The sequence below is a fragment of the Diceros bicornis genome, chromosome 6, assembly GCF_020826845.1.
Source record: "Diceros bicornis minor isolate mBicDic1 chromosome 6, mDicBic1.mat.cur, whole genome shotgun sequence".
NCBI classification, from domain to species: Eukaryota; Metazoa; Chordata; class Mammalia; order Perissodactyla; family Rhinocerotidae; genus Diceros; species Diceros bicornis.
This window is the reverse complement of record NC_080745.1, coordinates 66,946,767-66,973,247: the sequence shown is the minus strand read 5'-3', so window position 1 is coordinate 66,973,247 and position 26,481 is coordinate 66,946,767. Positions and strand designations below refer to the sequence as shown.

The 26,481-nt window shown below is 39.7% G+C and overlaps 1 protein-coding gene across 8 annotated transcripts in view; it reads left to right on the top strand.

Annotated features, from left to right (window-relative positions):
* ARMH3 (armadillo like helical domain containing 3) overlaps window positions 1-26,481 on the top strand; it is a 185,031-nt gene that overhangs the window by 124,146 nt on the left and 34,404 nt on the right. For all 8 annotated transcript variants that reach the window (XM_058543838.1, XM_058543836.1, XM_058543831.1 and 5 more), the window contains one exon: window positions 25,224-25,302. In XM_058543838.1, the coding sequence (XP_058399821.1) occupies window positions 25,224-25,302 (79 nt within the window). The remainder of the gene's footprint in view (window positions 1-25,223; window positions 25,303-26,481) is intronic.

Sequence of the window (26,481 nt, the reverse complement as noted above, 5' to 3'; positions counted from 1 at the left end):
TACTGTTGCTTTGTATGTTAATTATGCTAACATTTTTTTCCTCTTCTCTAGTTTAATTAGTACAGCGTTTATTTGAAAGACTGTTTTTAGGACGGGACACTGTTTTAGGGGGAACAAAGCCCAGCATTGCTTTCAGGCTGGTGTTAGGGAGTAACACCTCAAATTGTCTGAGTGTGCTCTCTATTGATCCTTGTTTGTATCTGTGATTTAGAGAAAGTACACTAACTGTGGATGAGTTGGGCAAAGCTGTTTGGTTTTCCTATAGTTATTAAAGGTGGTACACTGAACATTCTTGGCTCAATTGAAAATTGATTCAGAATATAAAGGAGAAAAAAAAGAATATAGAGGAGAAGCTACTGGTGCAACATGTGCTGTAAAAACAAGTGTAAAGCTAAATGGTAGTGTGTGTGTGGGTTGGGAAAGTGTGGTTTACCAGGATGCTGCAGGGTGCTGATGAGGAAATCAGGCCTATTTAGGGTTTTTATTGATGATCTAGAGCTGAAAGTAAACAAAGTGTTAATGAAGTTTGTAAGCGATACTGATTTGGATATGTTGCCTACACCCAGGAGGGCAGAGAAATTATATAGATGGACCAGGAAGAGAAGCATCACAGAAATAGCATCATAGCTTTTCCGTTAGGAAAATGCATATCTGCTGTATAGAAATAGCATACACAGAATCAGGCAGATATTTTCAAAAATAGATCTTCCAGCAATTCACTCCTAGGTATTTAGCCAAGTGAAGTGAAAACTTGGGTTGAACAAATGTTTACAGTGGCTTTTTCCATACATTCTCTCAAAACTGGAAACAACCCAAATGACCTTCAAATGAAGAATGAATAAACAAACTGTGGTACACCCATTTAATGAAATACTACTCAGCAGTAAAAAGGAACGAACAACTGACACATGCAACAGCATGGAAGAATTCAGTTGCATTATTCGATATGAAAGAAACCAGACTCAAAAGGCTACATAGTGTATAATTCCATGTATATGACATTCTGGAAAAGGGAAAATTGTAGGGACAGAATTCAGATCAGGCAGGGGCTGGATTTGGGAGGAGGGGCACAGGGGAACTTTTTGGGTGATGGAACTGTTGTTTATCTTGATTGTGGTGTTGATTACATGACTTTATGCATGTTTCAAAACTTTTAGACTGTACCCTAAAAGGGGTAAATTTTACTGTATGCAAATTATACCTTAATTTGAAAATTAGAAAAAACAGATCTTCACAAGGAAGGGTAGGACATTCAACTTTTGACTATCACTACCATACTTTATATGTGGCAACTTTTTGAAAATAATTTGAGTAACAGGAGCTAGAATCAGAAGATTTGGATTTTCCTCATGTTGCTTCCAAATTCCAAGGTTTTTAAAATTTCTTTGTTTTTGAGTAAAAGCAGAGATGGGAGGGTGGGTTGCGGTGGTTTTCCTTAGATGTCAGCATTATATAAACCTGTATGCTGATGAGAGGGTTATTTTGAGAAGGTAATCACAGTTGAGGAGCTCTTGGACCTTGTTGATAGCCATCAGACATAGACATGTGGATCATTTCCCCAATTTATGGATTGAATCCAATTATTTGGGATTTCTGTGGATTTAGTTTTTCTTTTAAAGCTTTGTTTGTTTGTTCTGTCTGGGCCCAGCCACCGTTGAGTTGAATTGTTATAAGACCCGGAATAGTGCCCAGGGATGTTTCTGTCCCACAGCTAACCTCAGAGACAACTTCTACACCTCTTTGCCTTTGGACTGGACCAAAAAGCTTTATCACACTATGAGTTTGTAGGGCAGGTTTACACAATGTCATGGATCCGGGGATAGGTGAACCACAAATGCTAAACCTTTGGTGATAGCAGCTGTGCCTCTTTCCTCCCTCTCCCCTGTGTCTCCAGTGATCTGAACTGTGTGTATAGTGCTTGCTTCTCATATCCAGCTTGAATCACCTCCCTGAATGCCAGACTATTCAATAGCTATTCAATATCTCTAAAAATACCCCCGTGGGGGACATTATATGATGGTAGTATTATTGCACTACTTGCGGCAATAATATTCAATATAGGTCTATGGCTACAGCTTAGTGTGCTAACTGCTGACTACCCTGAGCAGATGTGTGGCCATCATTCTGGCCCACACTGGGAAGATTACATTTAGCAAGATGCTGATGCCCTGAGTGACTTGCCAAGCAAATGTCTCTGGATCTTTCACTGTTTTCAGCTGAATGATTTTCAGCACAGGACCTGAAGGGGCTGCTGTGGCCCCCAACCAAGACCCCATCTGTTAAAACCTCATATTGATTTGTATCCCTATTTATAAAAATCTGTCCCTTCTCCCTCTAATGTGATACATAATGCAGATACACACTAGATGAAGTCTGCTCTTGGAGCAGAACTCTAATCATTTTGCTCAAGATTGAACTAAAGTAATTTAATCAGAAATGGGACTTTCCCAAATAGCCATATATTTCAAATGGTTTATTGTTTTCTTATTCTCATTAGCATGTTCACCAATATTTGCAGGGTCTAGCAAATAGTGAATAAAAAGCTGTAATTAACCTTGTAACAAATAACATGTTTTAGTAGGGAAAGAAATTATAAAGTGATATTTTAAATTTTTGACTGGATAAATAGGTGGTAATGAAACACTGTGAGGTAAAGGCTTATGTCAGCAGTGTATCATATCTTAATCCTGTATTTTTATGTCCCTTTCGCCCAAAAGGGATTTAAAGTGCAATTTACTGCCTATACATTAGTAGACACACAACACTTCATCCAGCGGGGAAATGCAGGTTCATCTTGGCTAACTCTTAATTAGTCAATAATTACCTATTATGTATTTCCTGTGTACCAACCCAGTGCCCTTAGCTCCTGACCTGCATTGATAGTACCACATGGCAAGACTTCATAGGGTAGAATGCCATTGCATTTAAGACTTTGGAAGGACATCTGAAGGCCGGGGTACAATGATGTTGTACCTAAGATAGAATATGAGCAGGATAGCTATGCTCTGACTATAGCTCCTTTGAGAAGCTCCAGGAGATGACAGACTACTTCTTTTTTTTTTTTTTTTTGTGAGGAAGATCAGCCCTGAGCTAACTAACATCTGTGCTAATCCTCCTCTTTTTGCTGAGGAAGACCGGCTCTGAGCTAACATCTATTGCCAATCCTTCTTCTCCCCCCGCCCCCAAAAGCCCTGGTAGATAGTTGTACGTCATAGTTGCACATCCTTCTAGTTGCTGTATGTGGGACGCGGCCTCAGCATGGCCGGAGAAGCGGTGCCTCGGTGCGCGCCCGGGATCCGAACCCAGGCCGCCAGTAGCGGAGCGCGCGTACTCAACCGCTAAGCCACGGGGCCGGCCTGACAGACTACTTCTTACCACCCATTATTTGCTCCTGCAGAGTTTCTGAAGTGTTTCCTCCCTCCTGTGCAGTCATGGAAGTCACTCTAGGAAAGAGGAGGCCACTTTAAGCACTAAACCAAACAAGTCTGTTGAGAGGACATTTACCCACTAGAGTCTGGGGGCCTTTCGTCAAGACTGATGTTCTTCTTTTTGTGTGACCTTTCAAGCAAGGGCTTTCTCCTAGGCAAGAATTCCCCACTCCCCATCTTGGGTATCCTTCCAGAGATAATGTGTACATGTGGAAGTGTATTTTGTTTTGGGGGGTTTGTTTGTTTATCAGTCATTTGGGAAATGAAAAATCCAACATCTATTCCTGATAAAATTCTCAGCATACTAGGAGTAGAAGAGAGCTTCCTCAACCTGATAAAGGGCATCTGTGAAAAACTTACAGCTATCATAGTTATGGTGAAAGATTGAATGCTTTTCCCCTAAGATCAGGAATGAAGTGGGGATGTCTGCTCTTACCACCTCTATTCTGCATTGTGCTGGAGGTTCTAGACAGTGCAGTCAGGCAAGAAAAAGAAATGTAAGGCATCTAGATTGGAAAGGAAGATATAAACTGTCTTTACTTGCAGACAACATGATTGTCTAAGTAGAAAACCTGATGGACTCTACAAAAAGCTACTAGAATAAGTGAGTTTAGCAAGGTTGTTTTCCTTTGGTAGTAAATTCCAGAGATGAAGTTCAGTTCAGTTTTAATTCTTCCTGCTAGTGTCACAACAGTCAGTCAAATACAGCATTTATTCACCTAAGACTAGATGTTTTGTAGAGAATTTCAACCTTGAGTGTTGAAATTACCAGGGCTCCATCATTGTAATGACTTCCTACATTGAAGTATAGACCATAGGAAGAGCAAGTAGAGCAGTAAGAGGGGAAATATTTGCAACAAGATTCTAGATAGCAGAGTCCAATATAAATATATTGTGAGCCACATATAACTTTATTTTTGAACAAGTGAAATTAATTTTAATAATGTTATTTATCCAGTGTACCCAGAATATTATCATTCCAAGATGTAATCAATATAAAAATTACTAATGAGATATTTTATATTCTTAGTCTATTTTATTAAGTCTTTGAAGTCAGGTGGATAGCTTACACTTACAGCACATCTCAATTCATGATATATTTTCATTGGAAATATTTGATCCCTCTCTCTCTTTTTTTTTTTTCCTTCTAGTACATGATTGTATATCCTAGTTGTAAGTCCTTCTAGTTCTGTGTGAGCCACCACCACAGCATGGCAACTGGCAGACGGGCGATGTGGTTCCGCGACCGGGTAACAAACCCGGGCTGCAGGGGTGAGAGTGTGCAACTTTAACCACTGGACCATCAGGGCTGGCTCTGATCTATATTTAGATTTCATAAAATTTGCAGTTGAAAAAGTAGAATCGTATACCCAAGTTGTTCCAAACATACTTAAAAGTTTTCCAGTAACTGAGTTGAGTACCTGAAAATCATTTCTCTTTAACATTTGCATCCACATTGATAAAACTGGTTCATCTTTTTTTAGAGTTCATTTGAATTCAAAGCTACATCTGTCCAGGTTAAGGAAATTTACTAACTCTTGTATTAATACCAAATTCAAAGAGATATGGTATAAATTGTTAAGGCAACTATAAATTTATCAATATCAACAAAGCATTTTTCAAAAATTTCTTCTATTTTTTGCAGCTAGTTAGTGCTGTCAATTACAACTAAAATATTCTACATACTGATTCACATTAGAAAAATGTGTTATTATTGATATTATGAAAAGTTTCAATTTCAACATAAATACCTGTCCAGATAGGTCACAAAATAAGCTTTTCCTTTCCTTGGAGCTTCAAATTTAACTCACTGATAAAAAAATGTTTTTGATTATTGAATATTTGGCAGGCATTCCTTTTGTTTCAAGAAGATCTTGAGTTGAAATTAACGGTATAGTAAATCTTTTGTAAACGTTTTCACAACTCAGCCAGTAAACATTGGCAGAGAACTCAGGATAATTAAGTTCACTGTCCTCTAATTCTCTCAACTGTTCCATAAACTGGCTATGTTCATAGCTTTTATAGGTGTATACTAAATGATTTTAGCAACTGTGTTCATGACACTTACAGAGTCTGCTTCAGTTAACTGTGCACAAATATTTTTAATATGTACCATACAGTAGAATGAAGCAGAAGGGAAACTTCAGTTATGTTTTAAAATGCCAATAAATCTGAACTTTTGATTTAACATAGTGGGAGCACCATCCATGTGATGGAATTTTTAAAAAAGTCTAGTCAAATTCTTCATTGACAGATGTGGAAGATTTAAGAATATTTATGCCACGAGTTCAGATTTTTTGGCAGCAAATTAACAAAATTTCTTTGTATATTTGAAAGTCCTTTGAGACAAAATGTACCCAAAGTATTAACTGAACAATGTCATCTAAATCTAAAGAAAAGTAGCTGTAATTTAAAATATTTTGAATCAGCTATCTTTGATATCTTTAGAAATCTCTTATATTCTACAGGCAATTGTTTGGTGGTTTAATTGAAGATCTTTTACTTTTTATGAGGTGTTTTTTTCAGTCTTTTCCTCATCATTTTCTGACAAAACGTCCCTAACTGAAGTAATAGTTTCTTTTACCATATCTCCATCTAAAAAATTGTGTAGTGGCGAAAGATACAAGCTCAGATCCTGTTAAAAATCATTAAAATTTTTTTGTTGGACATTTATTTCTGACTTTAGACAACCTATTTTGTTGATTCATTTTTTTAAATTGATGTCTTAATAGTTTATAACATTGTGAAATTTTGCTTGTACATTTTTGTTTGTCGATCACCATATACGTGTCTCCCTTCACCCCTTGTGCCCACCCCCTACCCCCATTGCCCCTGGTAACCACAATACAGTTTTCTCTGTCCGTGTGTTGGTTTGTATTCCACATATGAGTGAGATCATATGGTGTTTGTCTTTCTCTTTCTGGCTTATTTCACTTAACATGATACCCTCCAGGTCCATCCATGTTGTTGCAAATGGGACGATTTTGTCTTTTTTATGGCTGAGTAGTATTCCGTTGTATATATATATACCACATCTTCTTGATCCAATCATCAGTTGAGGGATACTTTGTTGATTCATTTTTAATGTTTTAGTGTTAAGAAAAACTTCTTATTCACTTTATATTTGTTGACATTTCTTAATAACGTTTATTATCTTGAAAACTTTTTTATGCAGTGAACAGCTTTTTCGTTTTGCTGTGCTGAAGCAAATTGCAATTGCCATTCATCCTGAAACTTGCAACATACTTTCTTCCAGTCTCTTTTTTTCTTTACTGTTCTGACGTAGAACTACCATTTGCATCTCTACTCAATTCAGCATCAGTAGTATGCCTTCATTTTAAACTTAAAAATTTGTTCATATTTACTTTTTAAAACTAGAAACATAATTTAATTATAATTTAAAAATAATGTCTTTTACTTTAATTTCCTATTCTGATTTATGTAGGTATCACGTATTTATGTAGGTAGTTATGAAGGTAACTCAGTGGTTCTCAGCTGATGGCATTTGCCCTCTGGGGGACATTTTTTGGCATGTTTTGGTGGTCGCAACTTGGGGGAAGCAGAGAGTGTTACTGGCATCTAATAGGTAGAGACCAGGGATACTGCTAAACATTCTACAGTGCCCAGGACAGTCCCCCACAGCAAATTATCTAGCCCAAAATGTCAATAGTGTTGAAGTTAGGAAACTCTGCTGTAACTCATGCTTTCTGCATAAAATGTTAAATAAATACATTACATTGTTAAATCTGTACACAGAAAGTATCAATACATAGTACATAGAAGAATCAGTCCATTGCTTCTGTCAGCTAGATTGGTGATGTGTTTATATGTAGTACTAGAAACGACTCTCATGCCAGGCGTGCACTATAATACAGCAATAATATCTTACACAATACAGTGATTAAAGTAAAATGTAGTCCTTCCAAAACCGAGTTGTATTTAATGGAATAATATTTTATACTGCTTTAGATTTTTTAGTTTAAATTAATTAAAATAAAAATTCAGTTCCTCAGTTGCACTAACCACATTTCAAGTGCTCAGTAGCCACATGTGCTAGTGGCTACAGAACAGGTCTAGAAGATTAGACATGATGAGTTGACCCGTCCTCACACTGTAGGTCAGGAGATGGGGACAGTTGACTTCTTACTCACCTTAGGGTTTGAAGTGTGGCGTTTTAGCCTGGTTTATATAGTGGCTATCTCTACTTGCTAAAAATAGAGAGACCAACACATTGTTTTATTAGAATGTAACTCCAGGGGGCTGGCCCCATGGCATAGGGGTTAAGTACACGAGCTCCGCTGCTCGCGGCCTCGGTTCGGATCCCCGGCTCACACCAACGCACTGCCTGTCAAGCCATGCTTTGGCGGCATCCCACATAAAGTGGAGGAAGATCCACACAGTTGTTAGCTCAGGGCCAGTCTTCCTCAGCCAAATAAAAATAAAGTGAAAGGGAGCTTTAAAAAAAAAAAAAAAAAAGAATGTAACTCCAGGTTTTTAACCCTACATTTTCTAAGGTCAGTTACTGCTGAAAAACAGGCCTGACAGTGGTGGTACAACAGATTCCTAACTGTTCCTGTATCCCACTAGGATGAATCTGCTGGATCACAACTATTATCCCCTTTCCTGAGCTTCTATTCACACTTCGTGGAAATTAGGCAGAGAATGAAGAAGTATTCATCATAACTTCTGAGGAAATACTTCCTTCTTGTTTAAAAAGCACCTTTCTGCAGATGAAGAGCAAGGGGTTCAAAAGACAGCAAATTATAGAAATGCTTAAGTTTATCTGAGTAGGATACTCAAAGGAGCTAAGGCTTATTTCCTTTGTCAAACAGCATGTCAGGTCGTCTCCCCTTTGGTAATAACATTTAAAGCACAGCTTGGTAGCTCTTTGAGGTCTAGTGTTATGAAGCTGTCTTCTTTCATCCCTGCTTGTTCCACTTTAGGCTGAAGGTTTTAGTCTAGACAGGTGGAAAGTCAGATATAGAATTAGTTTAAGGGGAGGGTATCTACTTTGTATCATGGGGCATATAACTGACTTTTTTTCCTGGAATAGAGAAACTAGTGTTAACTAGTAGAAAGTGGTGTTCTCTTTACTTTTTTTCTTAACTGTTTTGAGGCTGCGTATCTGCTTCTTTGTAGCTCCCTAGGTGAACAAGCTTCAGAGTTTTTACTGCCAGTATGGTCTTGCCTCTTGAACTTCATACCCTACCTAGAGGTCCCACAAGTACTTCAAACTTGACATTCAGAAGACTATATCTTATTGCCCTCCCCCTACAATGTAAGAGCCATCTCCTCCTGTGCTTACTATCCCAATTAATGGTATCATCCTCTATTCAGTTGCCTAAAGTAGAAATCTCAGGGTTCCTTTGGAGTCTTCTCTCTCCTTCACCCAGTCAGTCAGTAGGTTCTTTGAGCTTTACCTCCTAAATATTTCTCAAGTAAATTCTTCTTCACCATTTCTACAACCACCATTTTAGTTCAAGGCCTCATTACAGGCACCTCCTAACTGTTCTTTCTGCTTTTGGTCTTTCTCTTATAGTAGCCACTATTCAGTTTATTCAGTCACTAGAGTTGAATTTCAGAAGTGCAGGACTTTACACTGCTGGTGGGAGTGTACTTTAGTACCATCACTTTGAAGGCAGTTTGGCAATATCTAGTGAAGTCCAAGTTGGCCAAACCTGATGACACAGTAATTTTATTCTTAGGTATATTTCCTTGAGAAGCTTTCCCAAATGATCACAAGAATATATAAATAATAACACTTATTAATTAATTGTTTTTAATACCAAGAAAATTGGAAACCACCTACATTTCCATCAACAGAATGGATTGTGGTATAGTTACACAATGGAATATTATACAACACTGAAAATGGCTTAGAACTGCACAAAGCAGTAAAAATCTCACAAATATAATATTGAATAAAAAATAAGTTGCAGAATGTGAGATAAAATGCACATAAAGTTTAAAAACACAAAAAACAATTATATATGTTATTTAGAGACACATTCATATTTAGTAAAAGAATAAAGCTGTGTATAGGAATCATAAATACCAAAATCAGAAGAGTGTTTACTTCTGAGAAGAAAGAGACAGATACTCAATCAAGAAGAGGTACATGGGGTGGGAAGAAGGGGTAAAGGGGCACGTGTGTACGGTGATGGATGGCAAACTAGACTTTTGGTGGTGAACACTATGCAGTCTATACAGAAGTTGAAATATAATGATGTACACCTGAAATTTATATAATATTATAAACCAATGTGACCTCAGTAAAAAAAAAACTAATGTAAAAAGCTAAAAATAAAAAAGAAGAGGTACATGGAAGGTTTGAAAGGTAATTGTACTTGCTTTCTTAAGTTGGATATTGGATACACAAACATTCAGTATATTCTTTTCTGAACCTTTTTCTACATCTGAAATATTTCTTTTGAAAAATCACCAGATTTTAAAACTTGTGTGATTCCCTGTCATTGATAGGTATAGGATAATCTCGAAACTTTTTCACATAAAATCTTGACCCCAGCCTACATTTCTAGCCTAATTTACTATCACTTTCCCGTTTATCCTAAGATCTGGCCAAATTAGACTTGACCACAGAGTCTCAAATTTCATATCTCTGTGCCCTTGCACATGCTTTTACCTAGAATGTCTTCCCATTCCTCTTTTTACCTGGCAAAATCCTGCATATGCTTCAAAATCTAGCTCAGATGTTACCTTTCTTGAAAGCCTCCTGGATTCTTTGAGGCGGAATAATTCATATCTGCATTGCCACAGGACTTTGTACATTTCTCTCTTACAGCACTTATCACACTGTGGTATGGTTGTTTACATGTCTGTTCATCACTGGATGGTGAGTTCCTAAGGATAGAGGCCATGTTTTTTTGTTTTTTTTAACCTCTGTAATCTCTGCCCCTAGCACAGTGCAGTATGGTACAATAAATGTTTGTTGAGTGAGTGAATGGATGGCTGGAAGGAATGGTTTCATCTTCCAAGGCCTTATATTGCCACCATTGTCTTCCAGAATCATCAGCTGACCTGAGGTCCTAAGTTAGGGAAGTAGATATTGAGATGCCTAAGAAGTGCTTGTAGGGCTCCCCCTCTGATTGTGCTCCCCAAATATGTCTGTGGAGCCCCATTATAAAAGTCTGCTTCAGATCTTAATAGACAACAGGAAATACTGTCTTGGCAGCTCCTGGGTTAACGTAGTATGGCTAGGAAGTAATGCTTTGTAGTTGTTACCAGAGAATGAGCTGAATTGTGTATCCCAACACAGTAGAATTTACTGACTTCTAATTCCTTCCAGAGTAACAAGAGGACAGCCAAAAGATTTTAATTATCTGAAATGGGGCTTTGAGACAACTAAAGCCACTTTGAAGTAAATTATTGATAGCATTATGCATTGTTTTTTTCTTTGAAGTAACAAGTCAAGGCAATTAATGTTATTTTTATCTTTCAGATTTGCTGAATTTTAAGAATGATTTTAAGGATGCCTTAAAAAATCCTTTCATTGACTGACTGTTGGGTTGCTGTCATTTATATAAGCTAGAGGCCCTGCTGTTCTTTTTTTTTTTGTGATGAAGATCACCCCTGAGCTAACATCCATGGCAGTCCTCCTCTTTTTGCTGAGGAAGACTGGCCCTGGGCTAACATTCATGCCCATCTTCCTCTACTTCATATAGGACGCCGCCACAGCATGGCCTGACAAGCGGTGCGTAGGTGCGCGCCCAGGATCCGAACCCCGGGCCGCCAGCAGCGGAGCGCGCGCACTTAACTGCTACGCCATGGGATCGGTTCATGGCCCTGCTGTTCTGATGCTGTTTCACGTGCTACTGTTATAGGTGTTTGGATGCCTTACTGCTCTTGGCAGGAAGGTGTTTTTTCAGACTTGTCATGAGGTTAAAGGTTCTCTTATATGTTTCTTACTGAGTCCTTCCCAAATGTATATTATTGTCTTATAAGCCAAGAGAGAACCAAGGAAACTGTTATAATTAACAGGTAGCTGCAAAGCAGAGCCATGTAGTCTCTTCAGTGTGGTTTGATGGAGATCAGAGACTAGAAGCGTCAGTGTGGCTTTAAGTGAAGCAGCTGCATCGCCAGCTGGAGACTGACACACTGCAGAGGGTGGGCACAGCACAGCTGAGATCCATTCACTCCCATGTGAGACTGAAAGGCTTGCTTTCAACTTAAACAGTGGCTTTGTGTTTACATTTAGTTTAGGGGAGAGGAGGTACAGAACCTTCCATAGCCTATCTCCATGCTTAAACAGTGGCTTTGTGTTTACATTTAGTTTAGGGGAGAGGAGGTACAGAACCTTCCATAGCCTATCTCCATGAGCATCTGTGAGTCAGCACGGAGCAAAAGGTGCAAACAGTACCACAGCAGGCGAAGGTCTCGTGGCTTTCACAAAGGTATCCTGCTACCCCTTAGTCGGAAAAGATTTAAAACAAGACCCTGGGAAAGGAAGCTATAACTTTTGTCTTTGGTTTACTGGAAAAAATTGGCTGGCTGTTTTTTGAATGCATGAACCTAATTTAACTTATCTAGTGAGGTTTCTTTAATGTGATTTAGTGAAAATTGGGTATTAGTATCCATCCCTATAGAAAATGTGTTATGACGTGCTCACTTTTCCTTGCCTGATTAGATTAACTCACATTTCAAGACTCTATTCAAGCACCATCTCCTTCAGGATGTGTTTCCTAAGCCCCCAGGTTGGGCTAAATACTCCTCCTCTGTGCTCCCATGATACCTTTTGTCTACTCTTTGTCTAGCCCTTAACGCATCATAATGAAGTGATCTGTCTGTGGTATATGTCTCTTGCACTAATCTGTAAGTTCCTTACTATCTGGGATCAGATTTCACTCCCCTTCCCCATTGCCTAGCATAGTACCTGCACATAGTAGGTATTCAAATATTTGTCAAACAGGCTGTGCTAGAAAACCCTTAGCTTCAGAACCATAGAACTTTCTTCTAGGGACAGAATGATCCTTCACTATGTGAGAAAGTAGTCAATTTGCAGAGTAAGGGTGGAGGAGAAAATATAGAAGTTCTCTCTTTTTCAAATGGTGCATATAGGATAAACAAAGTTCTGTAATCACTTTAAAACTAAATTTCTCCTTTTGCTAGCATCACCTTTTCAGGAGGGGAAAAACTTACCCCTATTTCTGGTATATTGGAGAGAAAGCAGCTAATGTTTTCTTTGTGAGCATAAAACAATATACCCACCCTCCCGTAGAGACAATCTGCCAGAGCCAACTGCCTCACCCTCCACACGGGCTTCATTTTCTTACTCTCAAATTTCATAGACTCTTCCCCCAAAGACCTTCATCTTGTTGCACTATTATGATGAATGTTTAGAGCTGGCTCGCACCCCCGGCTTTACTAGCTATTACTGGAGGTGCTGTCAAAGAATCAGGCCCCAAATTTATCCTGCCATTAAGTCCTCTCCTGGGCAGTGCTGCTTGGTTCTGAGTAGTAGTCATCTAGTCTCCCCTCCTTTTCCCACCTCCCACTGCCTTTGAATGTAAGGAAACTGCAGGCCCTGTTGCCGACAAAGAGCTGTGGTAGAAAATAAGGTTGCAAATCATTTTCTACCACAGCTCTTTGTTTGCTCTTGTTCTGGGCCTAGAGGGAAGCTCAGATGTATGAGTGGCTGCATGTGCATGGGCTGTGAGACCTCCATCAATTTCAGTCACAAGCCCATTCCATGTCGTTTCCTCCCTTAGCTGGTCATGTCTGTCTCCCAGCAATGTCTTCAGGATCTCCTCTCTATAATGAGTTAGAGATTGACTGGTTTCTGAACACAGGGGCCTTATCTACTTTCCTGTCTACTCTTGTCTACTCCTCTGAGTGGTAGACACATGGCCTTTGATGAGTTTTTTAAGTGTGTCATATGATTTTTGAATTTGTCCCTGCAGGTACTCTTATAGCCTTCCTTTTGTGAAGGTTTCTGCTGAATGGAAGCTCTCTGGGTCCCTGACTTAGTAGGCTGCCATTTAGTCAGTTTGGGGCTTTCATTTTGACTCTCATAATTATTTGCAGAAAGAAAATAGGGCAAAAGGTGTGCCAGGTGCCATTTGTAAATCTTAGGATAATTGATAAATACCCATTTCCTCTAGAAAACAGTGGATTTTGTTCAATAATAGGTACTGATTAGGTTGTTGAGAGAATCTGACCCTTCAGCTTTGGAGCTAACTCCTTAATAAAGCTGATATTGAGGCTGCCATTAACATTGGAAAAGCAAAATTCTTTCGTAGTATTTCTTTTTCTGTGGAGAAAGTATATTGCAATGAAGTTTTAACTTTTCCCTTTTCGGTGAGAGAGATACTATCAACTTTACTTAAGCAGAATGGTTCAATACTTTGAGCAGCTTGTTTATTCTTCATTTACTTCTTGATTACTAAACTATCCCATTCTCCTTATCTTAATAACCAAACTGCTACCCACCTCCCCTGCTTTCTCCCACACCCATCCTCACTACCTCTCAAGGCTCCTTTTCTCTAACCAACCCCACCACCCTGCTCACTATTTACACCCAGGCTTCTTTTGGGAAACCACTTGTGCTAGGGCCTCTCTGAAGGCAACATAAGTCACTGCCAGAGCAGGTGAAAGCATCCTACTTTTTCAGAGCTGACAAGAAGGGCGAAGCTCTCCGTCACAGTGGGCAGGCAAGCAGACAGGGCCGAGTAACGCCACCTCTCAGTGGTTAGCACCTGCAGGCTCAGAGTTGACAGTGCACTGTAATAAGATTCATCTCTGTGCACTTAACTGATGTGGGCTTTATGGTAAATGTTCGCTTGCTTAATTACTTTGGCAGACTCGCTGATTGCCTTTCCTGAGGAGTTCTAAAAGGTCCCTCTAGGATGGAGCATAAACCTCTTTCCATGTCTTTTAATTTCATTCTTTTCAGTCCTTGAAAACCGGTATGTGATCTACATGGCCACCAACCCCCCTTTCCTGTGCATGAACATCAGGACTACACCTTTCTAGTATGGTGTCCATATGGCCCACACTGGACCATTCAGAAATCTTGACAGCCTTCTTCCTCTTTTGTCTGCATGAGATCCCCATTCCTCCCTATCCACCGCTGAGGTATATGCACAGCTTTTCTGATTTAGTTTGGGATCCATGTGCCTTTTTTTCTCTAACTAGTATGGGATCCATAGAAAATTTCCTTTTCTCTCAAGTCTAGCATGTGATCCACTAAAATAATTTCCCTCTATTTTTGAAGTGATAGGAAAAGAAGCCTAAGTTTAGTCAATTGCTAATTTTTCTGCCCTCCGGCTCCCCCCACCCCCTGTGCTTTTAAATGTCTTAGAATAAATTGATTAATTGGGCTGATGGAAATGAGGTGTAATTAAAATATTTCAGGTTTTTGGTTCATGCCAGTTTTTTAAAAGTTCTCGAGTCACATTCAAGGGATTAGAAGGTTCACAATTAATTAAAATTAGATCACTTCTTGGGGTTTTGAGCTGATCTGCACTGCCTCAGAAGTCCTCCTAGATATTTGTTAGAATTTTCTTGTGTCCTAAGTGGGACAGAACATCTAATAGACATTTTCACATGGCCTATTTTGTTCCTTTATATTCACTAGATGTTTCTGAGAGTGTAGAATGGCCTTGCTTCTGGAAATAGGAAATCTAGGGCCAAACTAATTGCAAAGGCTATGAAAGATTTGCATTCGATAGCCCCAGGAACTCTGCCAGCAACTCCTGGGCTGCTACTAGAGTCAGAGTAAGGGAATCTGAAGCATCGAGTGAGTAATGGGATCTGAACAGGGATAGGCCAGTCTTATAGGTGTTTTATCCCTAGGAAAGTTTTGGAGCCTCTGTTCATTTATTGAGAGAAATGTTTAATAAAACGTAGACATTTCTAAGAGGAATGCATTAAGTGATGTCTTTTATGGAAATGTAGATGATCCATCTGACTTTTGTGATTCCTTCAACTCCTGTAGTTCATTCTTCTCTATTTACATTCATTGTGATTGTGGAAACAGTGAAAAAATGTCAGGCTGGTATCTAAAGCAGGAAGGAATCCCATTCCTCTTATGGCAGGGCTAGAGGAGATAATTTAGCTAGAGTGTAAAGCCTGTGGCATCTTTTTTGGCTTAAATCTATGGTTTGGGGCCACAGTAACTAGAAATTAGCTCATTTTTGAAGCAAAGTAGCCATAAACAACCAATTGCTTAATTTCCAGCAGTTGATGAGGTGGGAACCTACACTGGGCAAAGTCATGCATCAAGGTGGAATGCCCAGACTGCCAAAATGTGTAGTCATGCACACAGCTTCGGAAAATAAAGCAACTGCCTCTCAGGCCGTGTGCATGTATATTTCATACACATTAACTCTTTCCTGTTTCCCTCCAGTTAATGAATTCTGAACCTTCATTTGTCCAATGCAGAGCCTGGATGAAAATGTGGTCCAGTAGGCAAATAACTACCCGATATGACACATGTGTTTCTCACCTAGAAATGAAGAGGAATGCTGACTCAAAACTATTCCCGAGGTTAAGATATGAGGGTTACTATGGTGTAGTCAATGATACACATTCTCTGTTCCACTCCTTTCAACCAATAAATTTGTGTACACAAATAAATCAAGTTCTCTTTAGTAATTAGACCAATTTACGTAGTTGGAGCAAGCAACTAGATGCACTGGCCAGTAGCTCATCCTTCCTGATGGTTGTCAAAAGGCCCTCTATAGTAAGATTCCATTTTTGTGTTTCTGGGCCTGAAAAGAATGGCGGCAGGAACAGCATTATAAGGAAGGGGATAATTGGCATGAAAGGGTTAAAACCTAGTACATAGGGGATAAGTTCGTCGAACAATCGTAACAGGTCAGTCGCTGAAGTTTTCGCTGGATGGTTTCAGAGTGAAAAGGTTAGAAGGTATTCTTATTTGAGGTTTTATTTTGTTGAATGTTAATCAGTAGAGTCTCTCAGGCTTGTAATGCACTGCTGTTAACAGGCATCAAGGGAAATTGCTTTTTTTGTTGTTGTTGAATTGGATGGGCTGAAGATTCGTTGACTCCATGAAGAAGGAAGTTTATTACTGCATGAAATGGGAGTATGTGAGGCAATTCTGAAGGTGAAAAGAAATGTTAGTTTAAAATTAAATAACTCAACCTCAGATGAACGATTTTAACCACTGCCACGTACCACTCAGTCATACCTTCACCCCTTCTCAGAAGCCCGTCTTTTACCTGTATGTTTGAAGGTTTCCCAGGTAGAAGCAATTATGCATATGATGGTCTTCTAGTCTTTAATCCCAAACATCTGAGAATATACTCTATAGTATAGATCACTGGACTACTCTTTTGGGTCTAGGAATGGGGAAGCTGCTTGGGAAAAAAAAGTTCCTTTAGGGCAAGTTAGATGGTATATAGGAAAATACAGAGGAAAGCTTTGGAAAGGAAATCCAACCAGATGAAGAAACTGGTACTCAGAGAGGTAGGTCTCTTGCCCAAGGTCACATAGCCTAGAAGTGGAGGAATCAGGATTTTAACTTAGGTCTGCTGCCTCTAAAGCCTTGCATTTTACATTATATATACCATGTTGTTTATGGAAGCAATGGTATTTTATTTGGGCCTTCAGGGAAAAATAAGACTTCAGCTTTTGGTGGTGAAGAAAAATAGTATTCCATGTGAAGAAAACTATTTAAACAAAAACATGACATCCAAGTACACATGTTTAGCACACATTTGAAAATACAGGGCTGTATAGGTCTTACGAGGTTGGGGCTTGAGATCCAAATTTATTTTTATCAGGCTTCAGATATTCACCCGTAATGAGACTCTTGAATGTATATCTGGTAGCCTTATAGAAATAATTTTAGGGTGAAACTTTTAAGAATCTTCTCAGTATGTACCATGTTGAGTATACCAGTTATGTTTCCTTCTTCCTTGGAATGAGAGCTACAGGCACTTTTCCTGTAAACAACCTTGGCCTGTTTTTCTCCTTTCTGCCTGAAAGATTTACATAGCAGCTTTTAGAGACAGGCTGCTTCCTTCAGATATCTCAGTAAGGAAACAGTCACCATGTTCTGGGCTTCTGGATGAAACTATTATTTATTTATTGTTTCATAAAGACCCATAGATGTTTCTGTCTGTGGGAGATAGCTGGGATTGTGAGAAATTGCATCTTCGGAGGATTTGCTTTAGGTTCGCGTTGGATATGTGGAAGAATATGAGGAAGAATCCACATTTTCTCTTAAGCTACATTGCCTACATTGTTAAGATCCCATTTCCGTGCATTTCCTGGGTAAATGGGCATTAACTATGTGTCTCAGCCATCATCCACCCAGCACTAGGGAAAAGAAAGCTGCTTTGCAGAGTCATGAGTCAGAGACAATAAGTTAAAAACGGACCACGAAATCCCCAGCCAGTTGTGGCTCAGCCTTGCTGTTCCATCTGTCCACTTCATTTTGCTTCAGTTTGTATAAGTGACCCCTGTCTTCAGCAGTCAGAGTTTGACAGTTGCATTGGAGGGTGGCCCAGATTCTTGCCCTTAAAGGTACTTTGGGTACAGGGCCATCCCTCACTGTGGCTGGCTTTAACAATCTCTCTTACTATGACATTGTCTGTTTCTTTTTCCTTTGCCCTTTGGGACTTTCTAATTCAGTAGCATTAGGAGACCCAGTACCAGAGTATAACACACTCCCCCACTCCTCTCCCACCTCTCACCCCCAAATAAACAAACAAAAACTTAGTCTTACTTTTAGAAGATATTAGATTACTTTAATAAGGAATGCCAGAAAGCTTTTCTCTAAGTCTCCTGGTGTGACTTAAGAGGAAGAGAAAGCGTTACTGTCTTCAGTGACAACTTTTGTTCTTTCTTTGGAGGACAGTTGTTCATGTCTGAGCCACCTTTTCTCCCGCAATGGGGCTAACGTTTTTATTGTTATTTTCATACTTTTGGAGAATAGCTGGTGATCATGGACTTCCTTACGTGTGGTGAGACTGGACGAAAACCTTCTTAGACTTTCATTTATTTATTTATTCAGTTTTGAAAATTGAGTCTCTCAGTATGCCAGGCAATTTGGTAAAGGCCTGGGAATATATTGGTGAGCAAAATAAATTTAGTCCCTGCTCTCATACAACATTTAGTTCCAGTTTGAGGAAAGCTACGCGTTTGGTTAGAAATTATATTCTGTTTCCCAACTAAGTTCTACCTCCAGACTCCTTTCCCTTTCCCTGGACCTTATTTCTTTAAGTCCTCTGCCTAGTCCTAGATGGATCGCTCTTCTCTCTGAGTAATATGGGCAGTTCCAGCCATTTCTCCAACAACAAACAAACAAACAAAAAAGTGGTCAAGAGTGTTGAGAATAAGAGAATCTTCCTTTTCTGCCACCAATCTACTCCCAACGTTTTATTCCAAGGAGTTCTTTGTTCAACAGCCAAAAGTCGACATCATTTGCCAAATGCAGACCTTTTAATCTAAAGATATCATGCATATTACCAGGAGGTGAACTTTCCTTATCTCCAAGCATGGTTGGTCCTTCCTGCACACGTGGCTTCCAGTGCCAGTCTCACCCACATTTCTGCTACCTGTTGTGGTAGTGCACCACAGAGGCTTCTCTAGAAGCTCTTAAACTCACTCTCTCTGCTGTAATTTACAAAATAGTCAGTGGCCCAGTAAGCTCCTTTTCCTCCTACCACCAGCATTGCTAGCATATGCAAGCTCTGGGAAAGTTATCTTGATGAGTGAAACACCCTGGGATCTGTGAATTCTATGTGAAATTGGTTGCTGGGGAAAGCAGCTTACTAAGAACTGCTGGAGTCAAGAAGGCCTTAATCTTTTTTAAAACAACTTTATTCATATATGTTAGAATTCACCCATTTAACGTGTACAACTCATTGTTTTTATATTCACAAGGTTGTACTACCATCGTCACAGTCTAATTTTAGAATGTTTTGTCCCTCCCAAAATGTACTCCGTACTCATTAGCAGTTGATCTCCATTCCTCCTCCTCCAACCTTCCCCTCAGTCCCCAGCAACCACTAATCTACTTTCTATCTCTGTAAATTTGCCTATTCTGGACCTTTCCTATAAATGGAATCATACAATATGTGGCCTTTTGTGTCTGACTTCTTTCACTTAACATAATATTTTCAGAATTCATCCATGTTGTAGCATTTATCAGTACTTCATTCCTTTTTATGGCTGAATAATATTCTATTATAGCTATACCACATTTTCTTTACCCATTCTTCAGTTGATGGACATTTGGGTTGTTTCTACTTTTTTGCGATTACGAATAATGCTGCTATGAACATTCATGTGCAAGTTTTTGTGTAGACATATGTTTTCATTCTTTTGGGTATATACCTAGGAGTGGCATTTCTGCATCATATGGTAACTCTATATGTTTTAACATTTGAGGAACTGCCAAACCACTTTTCAAAGTAGCTGTACCATTTTAAAATCCCACCAGCAATGTATGAGGGTTCTAATTTCTTCATGTATTTGCCAAACACTTGTTACTGTCTTTTTGATTATCACCATCCTAGTGGGTATGACGTAGTATCTCATTGGGGTTCTTTATGAGTTATATGATTTGCAAATATTTTCTCCCATTCTGTGGGTTGTCTTTTCACTTTCTTGATGGAATCATTTGCAGCACAAAAGTTTTTAAACTTGACTTGCTTTTTCTTTTGTCATTTGTGCTTTTGGTGTCCTATCTAAGAAATTATTGCCTAACCCAAGGTCATGAAGATTTACTCATGTGTTCTCCTAAGAATTTTATAGTTCTTAGATCTTACTTTTAGATCTGTGATCCATTTTGAGTTAATTTGTGTGTATGGTGTGAGGTAGGGGTCCAACTTCATTCTTTTGCATGTAAATATTCAGCTATCTAAGCACCACTTCTTGAAAAGACTGTTCTTTTCTCATTTAACTGTCTTGCCACCTTTGTCAAAGGGAAGCCATAATCTTTTCAAAATAGCTATGTTTTCTCATTCATTATCCCTTCAAACCTTCCTCTTCTACTTCTCCCCTCCTTTTCTTTTTTTTTTTTAATTTTATTTATTTATTTTCCCCCAAGGCCCCAGTAGATAGCTGTACATCATAGTTTCACATCCTTCTAGTTGCTGTACATGGGACACGGCCTCAGCATGGCCGGAGATGCGGTGCGTCGGTGCGCGCCCGGGATCTGAACCCGGGCCACCAGCAGCAGAGCGCGCACTTAACCGCTAAGCCACGGGGCCGGCCCTCTCCCTTCCTTTTCAAGTCCCCTTTTCCAACATACTCTTTAGCCTGAAAGCTTTTGGCTGGCTTGAAGCAGGTTTTGTTTAAATACCCCTGAAGAGCTGAGATTAGATGAAAACTAATGTCAAAATGCAAATAAAAGGGGAAATGCACATCTCTTTCTTTGCCATATATAGTGCTGCCCACTCTGCTATCCTTTCAGATACTGTTTTGTGTGTGTGTCTCTTCTCTGTGGCACAGGCCGCTCAAAACCTCCCCCTGCAAGATCTTTCTTTACTCAAGTCTGTGTTTCTCACTTAGTAAAGGCTAAAGGGCCAGGTCCACTCTGCTTGAGAAGCTGGTAACCCATGTGGCTACATTGGTGGCATTTGTGATTGGAACTTCATAGCATAGGAAACTCAGAATGATTCTCTTCTGGAAGAGAAGGAAACAGTAACCCACAATGTAAAGGGTACAAATAGAGTAAGTCGTCTGCAGAATGAGAAGCAGACTTTATCTGCTCTACTACTTTGATAAAGACTGACTCTGGCTTGGAGTTGGCTTTGCTCAAATGCCAGGATCCCTGTGGAGAGTAGAACATCCATGTATTGGTCTGCTCGGCTGCCATACCAGAATACCATAGACTAGGTGGCTTAAAAAACAAATTTATTTTATCACAGTTCTAGAGGCTAGAAGTCCCAGATCAAGGTCTAGCAGGGTCAGTTTTGGTAAGTACTTTCCTCTTGGCTTGCAGACAGCTGCCTTCTGGCTGTGTCCTCACGTGATGGAGAGAGAGAGATTAAGGGAGCTCCCTGTTGTCTCTTCTTATAAGGACATTAATCCTATTGGATTGGTGCCCTATATTGATGACCTCATTTAACCTTAATTACTTCCATAAAGGCCCTGTCTCCAAATATAATCACATTGGGGGTTAGGGCTTCAACATATGAATGCAAGGGTGGGGAGGCAGATATTCAGTTCATAACAATCCAGTATGAACCCAGTGGGGATGCCCTGATACATATAGCCTGCCCTAGCCTCCTGCTCATGCAAGAGTCCTCTCTCTGGTCTCATCAGTTACCTTCTTTTCTTACTGAGTTTCATTTTCTACCAGGCTAGTGAGGGGCGACGAACTTGTGTCCTGCTTGCAGAAATTCACCTCTGAACCTGTCCTTTTTGGAGGGTGGGCATTTGGATGGAATGGATGGGGAGGGAATTGAACTCATATTTTGCTCATTTATCTTATGATAATGACATAATGGTGAGAAGGGAAGGAAATAAGTGTACTTTTTAAAAAGATAATACCTTCCAATTATGTTAAGTGAAATAAGCCAGACAGAGAAAGACAAACACCGTATGACTTCACTCATATGTGGAATATAAACTAACACACCAACAGAGAGAACAGTTTGGTGGTTACCACCGGGAAGAGGGTTGAGGGATGGGCACAAGGAGTGAAGTGGTGCATTTATATGGTGACTGACAAATAATAATGTACAACTGAAATCTCACAATGTTATAAACTATTATGACATCAATAAAAAAATTAAATTAAAAAAAAGAAAGATAATACCTTCCAGGTTTTTCCTTTCTCTCCTTCACTCCCTCTCTTCTCCCTTCCATCCTCTGAGCCCCCTTCCTTCCTCCCCTGTCTTTGTGTCTTCCCTCTTTCCCTTTCTCCTTTCTTTCTCTTCTTTCTTCTTTGCTTTCTTTCCTGGTGAGAGAATTCCTCGGGTAGAAAAGGAACAGAATTACAGCATCCCTGCCTATTCCATTCCCAGAGATTATTTCATTGTCCAAACCTCAGCAGCTTCTCTGGGTTGCCAGCTGGGCCCCAGTGGCTACTACCCTACCACCCAGACAAACACTAGGGTACTTTGGAGTTCTTTATTCTCCAAACCTAGGCAAAACAACAAACAACAACCCTAGTTCAGTTAAGTCAGGATTTTTTTCAAACACTTTCAAAAAAATTTTACTAAGAAATTTAAGGAAAACATGAAAAAAAATAAAAGCATGAAATGGATGTATTTACAGAGTGCAGATTCTTTTTCCTAAAACAACTGAGGTCTGGGCCGGCCCCGTGGCTTAGCGGTTAAGTGCACGCGCTCTGCTACTGGCGGCCCGGGTTCGGATCCCGGGCGTGCACCGACGCACTGCTTCTCCAGCCATGCTGAGGCCGCGTACCACATACAGCAGCTAGAAGGATGTGCAACTATGACATACAACTATCTACTGGGGCTTTGGGGAAAAAAACAAAGGAGAAGTATTGGCAATAGATGTTAGCTCAGAGCTGGTCTTCCTCAGCAAAAAGAGGAGGATTAGCATGGATGTTAGTTCGGGGTTGATCTTCCTCACAAAAAGAAAAAAAAAACAGCTGAGGTCTAATAGTAGATTAATTTGGCTACTGTACTTCCTTACCTTCAATCCTATCGCTCTTGGGTGCTAAACCCTATGACTCAGATTCTACACTGCATTAACTTTAAGTTGGTACTGCTGCTAGGTTTGGTGAGATTCTCAATTCTCTCTCAACCTGCTCCCCCTATCTTCTCATTGGGTTTGGGCTCCTGGTTTACCTTTCTGCTCCTGGACTGTTGTCATCCCTGCCAATACCCTCAAACTTTGCCTTCTGAATGAGAAAATATTTGACCCCTACCTGGTCACAGATTCTTTCCCACTTTGGATTTAGACCAAGCCACAACCTTAACATCTTCACCCTTCTTGGTAGTCTCGGGGAAAAATAAGTTACCAGAACTCTTCTCTTGCTCCTGACCCATTTCTATCCTATTTGATTTATTCATTCATTGACTATTTATTGACCACCAACTGTGTGCCAGGCATTGTGCTAGATGTTTGACATTGCTTTATTATATAAATATTGTAAGAATTCTCTAAGATTTAGTCACTCTTTCAACAAACATTTATTGTATGCCTACAGTGTGTTACTCCTAGGTACTGTGTAAGTACTAAGATAGGTATTATTATTCCCACTTTTTTCCTTTGATGAGACATATAGCTTCCCCAAAATCATTCAGAATAAGAAGTGGTCAAACTAGGATTTTAAACCATGATTTTTTGTTTTTAAAGTTTCTGGCTTATACTTTTATTACCTGTATTAGATTAAATGGTTCTATAATTCTTTACTATCAATAAGTTATATTAAAAGAAAATATTGATTTCTGTTGTGCTATCATACACACACATGCTTTAATAAAGTTTTTATTTTGGAATAATTTTAGAATTGCATAAAAAGTCCAAAGATGATACACAGAGTTCCTATATGCCCCAACAACAGTAAGAAACTGGCATTGATAGATTACTCTTAGCTAAACTCTATATTTTATTTGGATTTCACCAGTTTATCCAATAGTGTCCTCTTTCTGTTCCAGGATTCAATTCAGAGTATCACATTGCATTCGATTGTCATGTCTTCCCAATGTCCTCTGGTCTGTGACAATTTCTCCAGTCTTATTTTTCATGACCTTCACAGTCTTAAGAGTACTGGCCAGGTATTCTGTAGAATGTCCCCCAGTCTGGGTTTGTCTCATGATTAGACTGAGGGTATGAGTTTTTGGAAGTGTTCAGCAGAGGTGAAGTACCCTTCTCATGAGATCATACTGGGGGTTACATGACATCACTGGCGATGTTCACCTTCATCACTTGGTTAAGGTGGTGTTCACCAGGATTCTTTACTGTAAAGTTAGTATTTTTCCCTTTTGCTACTCTATTCTTTGGAAAAAAGTCACTGAGCCTAGCCCACCCTCGGTGCAATGGGAATTAAACACTACCTCCTAGGGTGGAGAGTGTCCACACATATTATTTGAAACTGTTCTGTTAAAAATATTTGTCTCTTCTCCCCAGTTATTTAGTCATTTTTATATCAAAATGGATTCATTTTAAACTCTGATCTAAAACCTGTGCTTTTTCTGCTATACTAGACAAGAAATGACGAGGACCTATACCAAGGCATTGGTTTCAGGGAAGTTTATTTCAGATTTCAGAGATTTTTAAGAGGTAGATTTGATTAGACTTGGTGACCTTGGATGGGAGGGAGTGATGGAGAGGAAGTGCTTGAAAATGACACTCAGATTTTGGTTTGAATGGCTGGAAATAAAATTTTGGTTTGAAATATTAAGTAGCAAGTAGGAAGATTGGTTCTAGGCTTTGATAAAGCTGAGCTTCTTCAGAGACTGTATTTAGCCTATGTGTTGGCCCAGCTTTACTGAGAGCCCTGTTCTCCCGTCAGAGCAGAGCAAACGACTTTTCTTTCTGACTGAAACACCATGGCCCCCTAGTGGACAGCCCCCTGGGTCCTGTTTCTTGTCTGAAGGATGCCTGGTTTTGTTTTTTGTTTGCTTGTGAGGTTTTCCCCTAGTTCTTTGGCGGAGCAGAGATGCTTGAGTCTCTTCTCTGTCTAAAAAATTATTAAACCCTTCCCATTTCAGAGTTACCAGTTCATCCCCACATGGCCTTATGTTCAGTAAGAGGACAGTTAACCCTCTGACAATCACTCCTCTGCTCTCATACTCTAAACCAGAGGGTACTTGATATTTATTTTTAACTCGTTTATCCTCTTCTTCTATCTGGTGCTATATTAATGTTAATTCTTTGTTTCAGAGCCATCATCAACCATTTTAACCCCAAAATTGAATCCTATGCTGCTGTGAATCACATATCCCAACTGTCGGAGGAGCAGGTAAGCCACTACTCTCCCCAGATTGACCCTAGTTGGTGGCTAGGATCAAGCAGTTGCCCTCTCTCTGATGGCAGAGGGGTTCTGTGACTGAGTTTCTAGTGGGAGTGGCAAGAGCCAGGCTGCTAAAAGGAATTAGTAAGGAATTTGTTGATAGTACTTTAACTAGAGTAATGGCTTCTGCTTTTTTGCCATATGAGGGATTCGTTTAGTTATATAGAAGATACGTAGGTGAAATTTTGGTGAATTATTATCTTAGACTGGGTGATAGGCATTTCTTTTTTAATTTTAGGCAGAGAGTCATTTTGATTTTTGAAAATAAGAAAGGAGAACTTAGAAATGGATGAAACTGCCAATTAGAAAAACCCTGAGTTCAGCGTAATTTAATGTTGTTGGGCTCGTTAAAACATGGGCCCTCATTGGGACAAATTTTCCATAGTAAGTGAGTTCTATTTGCTTAGTGGTTATTTCTCAGCAGGTTTTTCTATGGTATGGACTGAGTTGGAGATGCAGATAGCGTTGTGTGTTTGTTTTCCTTGAGTCTGGCCTGATTTCCCCTTCTTCCAAAGTGCCTGCCCTTGGCTCTGCATTATATAAAAGTACAGATGGGGCTTTAGGATGGCATGATTGAACTTGCTGTTTTTGAATGAGACCCTTGAGTCCTGTTTTTAAAAGTGCAAAATGAGACATCAACACAATCTCCCTTCCTTCCCACCCTACTCCCAAGTTGGAGGGCCAGGGTATTCATGAGATGAGAGTCCAGGTATAGGCTCCAAGCCAATAAAAAAAAACACCTCTGCTCTGCTCTCCCTTTTTTACCAGTGCATCAGTGTAACCCTTCTCAGAGCCTCTTGCTGGCAGGGCCAGCCAGCCAACCCTGGTGCAGCCATGTGTTCTAATGTTCCTAAAAGCTATTCAGCTCACCTAGTAAGGCACCAAGCAAGCCTTTTTCCTAACAGACAAGCTTCTCAGTATTCCCACCAGTGGCTCTTTCCTCAGCCAGATGGATAGAACTCTATTAGTCTATTAGTTTTTCCCTTTGACATATTTGTTCTCTTTTGTGAGGCCAGCTGTGAGAATCCATCGTCATATTTAAACTGCTTTTATAAATGGCTTTCATTTTCATTTTTCCTCTTCTGCCTCTGGAGCAGTCCTGAGTCCTCTTCTTTGATGTCTGTGAGG